We start from the raw sequence: 5,098 nt of genomic DNA, 5'->3' as shown, positions 1-5,098 counted from the left end.
AAGATTTTTTATTTATATTTTTTAAGTTAAGAAAATATTTTTTTAAAAAAATAAAAATAATAGCACCAAGTATATTCATCAAATTTTATGAATTAATTTTTAAGAACAAAAAATAATAAATAAAAATGGACTGGGGCTTTAAAAAAAAATCATTCAAAAAGACCGCTTTGCACAACCATTTTGCTTCATGAAAATGGCATACCTCATGATTCCCGGTTCAGAAAAAAGGTGCAACGAAAACACACCATACCTGTTGATAACTATTTGAGTCACATTTCAGAAAGCAATAATGTGGAACAAAACGTTCTCATCGCAAAATTACATCACTACTTCAGTCAGTCTTCGCACAAGCAAAATGCTGGAGAAAATTTGTGCTGCCATCTTACAAACTAGGAAGCCATGTCATGCAACAGTCTTTCATGCATGGTGTAAACGTTTTTTTCATTACTCAAAAAATATGATTTAAAATATCTCTTTTTTTGATAAAATTTAAAGTATCTCTTTCAAATGCCATCTTAATACCGGCTTTTCAAACATCCCGGGCCCACGCCTTTTCATTGACGCAGACGCGAGCGACACGCTTTTCGTTTTATCCGGCGTCTCCAACTGCTGGCTAATCGCTTACGACGGTGGGGCGAGCAATAAACTGATGGATCAACTATTTGCGCTGTCGGCAAGATGCCTCTAAGCCTCATAATTTTTCAGGTTTTTTTTCCTCATTTGGTTCTGGTCAAGTCTTACAAGGAAAACAATCTACGGGTAACTTCCGCAGAGTGGTTGAGATTTCTGTATCTTTGTGAGACAAGAATATATATTTCTTATCGAGCATTTCGGTGACTGAATTCCTTTTGAATTTGATAAATGCATTGCTCGTGAAATATATATTCATGTATGCCGACAGATCTACTTATTGTTGATTGAAGATATTTTTAGCAGCTAATAGTCTTCATCGTGCAATAAAAGCATCTAAATGTACGAATATCATGATAGGTCAAATCGTCTGCAGGTATATAAACAGTTTGATTGAAGTTATAGATCAATGGAGGAAGACAAATGATAGCACCGACCTTGCAATTTTTTTTTCAAAAAAAAAAAAACGTCAGCTTTTGCGATGACAACTCTCGCTACAAGCTACGACTGTCTACTAAATGCTGTTTGGCAAACTACGATTCTGAGTCAACCAAATAAATTAAAGAATGCGAGACACAGGGTTCCTCTTTTCTCTCTCTATAGCTATTGGGAGACCATTGAACTTGGACCACGATACACTTATGGGAAATCCGGATGGCCTTAAAAAAATAAAAAAGAAAAAAAGAAAAAGAGATAGAGAGAGAGAAAAAAAAACAATACTTTCCATCGATACATTGCAATCATGATGAAAGAAACTCCGAACAAATAAAATAGAGGAGGCAAAAGCTATCAGTGCCCTCCGTCGCTCTCTCCAAATTAATGCTTTTAACCCATCGCATGCACCATGCGTTATATATATATATATATACTTGGAACCCCAGCTGGCCTAGCAAAAATAAACAATACATTTGATAAATTAATAACTCGCAACCACAAAGAAAGAAAATGGTGTAACCTCTTGTATTGTCTTCAATTTCATGTTTAATTTCTTCTGACCAAAAATTTTGTTTCTGTTTCTAGCTAGATTTTGATGATCATTTTATATATAGTCCCTGCTTAACCACAAAGAAAGAAAATGGTGTAACCTCTTGTATTATATTCTATTTCATGTTTCTTCTGCTAACCAAAAATTTTGTTTCTGTTTCCAGATTTTGATGATCATTTTGTGTATATAGTTCCTGCTCCTGTATATATTTAAACAGCTATATACAAAACAAATATAACCATACAGAAACAAAAAATAATTGCATGCCAGCATTACACATAACATACGAATGACTAAACTTAAGATGATGATCAGACAAAGGACTGGAGGTTAGGTTTCCCGAAGAAATAATACGTGGAGCCATGGCAGGCCACCAACCCGGGTATACTCGATTTCTTTCACTGGGTAATATGGGTGATGAAGGCATCGAAATCAGCCCGGGAGGTGCCACCTTCCGTGGTGGCGTGCCGGACTACACCACCTACGGCCTTCGCTCTGACCCTCACCTCCTTCCCTTCCTCGCTCACCATCAGCCTCACGATCGAATCCCTTATCTCCGCCGCCGGCACGACTTCGTTCCTCCTGGCCCAGTCCCTCGCCGTGATACCCACCCGGAGGACGCGGGTCACAAGAAGCGCGTTCCTGGGCTGGTCCGAGTGCATGGGCCACGTCAGCAGCGGGACCCCCATGCTCATGCTCTCCATGCACGAATTCCACCCGCAGTGGCTCATGAAACCCCCTGTCGAGGGGTGGGCCAGGATCTCCAGCTGCGGGGCCCACTCTACCAACCTCCCTACCCGCTCCACCCTCCGGTCGTAGTCCAGGCGTCCCAGCCACTCCTCTCGGCGCTTCTTCGCCTTCTGCTTCCCCTCTGCGCCTTCCTCCGTGTAAATGTCGGCCCTGTCGGCATCCCGGAGCACCCAGATGAAGCGCTGCCGGCTGGCCTCGAGGCCCCATGCCAGCTCGAGGAGTTGCTCGTCGGATAGCGCCGACGTTGTCCCGAACGACACGTACATGACCGACGCCGGCGGCTGCCTGTCCAGCCAATCCAGACAGGGATGGCGGGTGCCGTAACCGGTCATCTTGGTGATGGATACCGGATTCAATGGGCCGATGGCGAAGGTTTTCTGGTTTCGCCACTCCGGCTCTCGTGCTAGCAGGTCGATAAATCTTCCTTCGATTCCACGACAGGTGTTGAAGAGGCGACCAGAGTCAGCGGCGGTCGATTCATGCTGGCGGCGGAGGAAATCCAAGAACTGTTGGGTGAAGCACGCGTTGTTGGGTATGTGGGGGAGGTTCAGTTTGGCGATGGAGGGGTCGTCGGGGTATTTGCGACGAGACTCGCAGTAAAACAACAGGAGGGCGAAGGCGGAGACACTGTGGAAGGAGAAGGCCTCGACGTGGGGGACGGAGGCGGCGACGCTGGCAGCGAAGGCCATGGTGGAGTCATGGATGAGAACGACGCGGCGGGAGTTGGTGGTGAGGGATCGGAGGAGGGCAGCGAGGGGGTAGCGGAAGTGGAGGGCTGCGGCATCGAAGAGAGGAAGGAGGTGAGCGAGGGGGGCGTGGGTGGAGGCGGGAGGGGAAGGGAAGGGGGGGAGAAAGAAGTCGTGGAAGCGGATGGGGTGGTGGGCGGGGGTCTCCGGCGGCCAGCCGAGGGCGCGCTCCCGGGCTTGGCGGTTGTGCGAGGCTGAGCCGACGTAGTGGACGGGGATGCGGCGGGCCGCGAGGAGGCGGGAGAGATGGAGGAGCTGGTTGAGGTGGCCTTGGGCCGGTAAGGGCACCACCACGACGGCTATCACCCTTACCATTGGCTGGATTTCTTTGTTAGAAGCCATCAGGGCATACAGTACCAGAGGGTTAGGGTGGCAGGGTCCAGTGACGCGATGTTAAATAGAGAGGAAAATGTCTTCAACGTTTTAATCCAAGTATTCTTGCTGGGTTGTCTTGACGTGACCTTAAGCTCCTAAAACCTACCCTAAAGGCATGTCTGGGTGCCTAGAATTTATTGACTCATACGATGAAATGCACGGTGGGATGGTAGAGTGCACGTTGACAAAAATACATGTTGTTTTGTATATTTTTAATTATTTTTTATAAAATTAATTATCATTCGATCGTGAATAATATATATTTTTATTTTTTATAAGATTGATTGCCAACTGATTACGGATGATAGTTATTATCTGTAAAATTTAATTAGCTATTCATATCCTGAAGGAGATTTGATAATAATAATATTTTAATAATAAAAATAAATAAATAAAATAAATTTAAAAAAATACCATATTATTGGTCTGAAAGTTCCATCCTAAAATGTAATAAAAACTCGAGAGTTTTTCTGTCGATGAAGAAAAATCAACATACATGTGCTTCTCAAAAATTGATGACAGATCGATGGCGTATGATATGAGAGGTCGGTTTGCACATTTAGAATTGATTTGTCTATGGAGAGGAGAGCAATGGTCACATTCAAAATTTTTGCAACACCATCGTAGTTTATCCAGATCTGAACTGTTGCACAGAGAAAAATTAAATTCATAAATTTTGAAAGAATTTTAGGAGCAAAAAAATTATGTAAGATACATGAAAATATTTTTATTTAAATATTCTTAAATTGGTTTATAGAAATATTTTTAATCTGTTCTTTTTTATATTTAAGAATAATTTTGTGATAACGTTCCTATAAATATTTATGGAAATAAAAAAAATATGTCTAAAAATTGTTTAATAGGAATGGTAACAAACGATTTCATTTATTTTTATTAGGTATGATTTTGATAATATTACTAATAGAATGTTTTTAATCTCTTTATTTTTTTTAGTAAAAGTGACACCACATCCTCTCTCTATTCTTTCTTTGACCCTTTCCAATGTATCCAATAATTTACATATTAATACACAAATCAGCGCTCACATTAGAATATCATCCTTCATCAACTCAGTAACTCATGTTTTAAAGAGGCAAAAATCAATGGAATTGTTGGTATTAGAGTAGCTTGGTATATTTCATTTTGCACTAAAATAGCTTTGATGACTCCACAACGCTTGCTAATCTGAAACGTTTTAGCTCCTGCGATGGTTCACATGGGATTGCTTACACGCGTACAGAACCAAATGATTGCTCCTCGGTAGCAATTCCATGAATCCTTTTTAACTCTCCTAAGCAAGTATATATGCTTTTGCTCGCTCATGGAAATAGGCTCCAGTGTTGGGCACTAGGACACTGGTGGAATTTTCGTTGATGGAGCTGGTTCTAAACCATGACGCGATTCTTTAGGCTCTCACGAAGACCTCCAGACCTCTCTAAGTTGGAGCTAAAGTACGTTCCCCGTTGCCCACTTAATTTGCTCTCCGGAGGCCGTGGTAGCAACAGTGGGGCCAGAAGGGCCACCGGTTTCTCCCTCTCAGGGTCTATTTGGAAACAATGGGAATAGCCTGAATCCTATATGATCTTTATATCCTAGGGAGTAAAAAAACTAA

The 5,098-nt window shown here is 42.4% G+C and overlaps 1 protein-coding gene across 1 annotated transcript; it reads right to left on the bottom strand.

Annotated features, from left to right (window-relative positions):
• Positions 1 to 1,599: 1,599 nt before the first annotated feature.
• Positions 1,600 to 3,597, bottom strand: LOC140856905 (zeatin O-glucosyltransferase-like). The gene has a single exon (XM_073255125.1). It carries the CDS (start codon positions 3,451 to 3,453, stop codon positions 2,014 to 2,016), a length of 1,440 nt encoding a protein of 479 aa, XP_073111226.1. The 5' UTR covers positions 3,454 to 3,597; the 3' UTR covers positions 1,600 to 2,013.
• Positions 3,598 to 5,098: the final 1,501 nt, after the last annotated feature.

This window comes from Elaeis guineensis, chromosome 4 (genome assembly GCF_000442705.2).
Source record: "Elaeis guineensis isolate ETL-2024a chromosome 4, EG11, whole genome shotgun sequence".
Lineage (NCBI taxonomy): Eukaryota > Viridiplantae > Streptophyta > Magnoliopsida > Arecales > Arecaceae > Elaeis > Elaeis guineensis.
Note: the sequence above shows the minus strand (reverse complement) of the source record. Positions and strands in the feature narration are given on the sequence as shown.

Bases quoted from the DNA above. Each gene is read 5' to 3' on its own strand.
- LOC140856905 (XM_073255125.1), bottom strand. From the start codon at position 3,453: ATGGCTTCTAACAAAGAAATCCAGCCAATGGTAAGGGTGATAGCCGTC.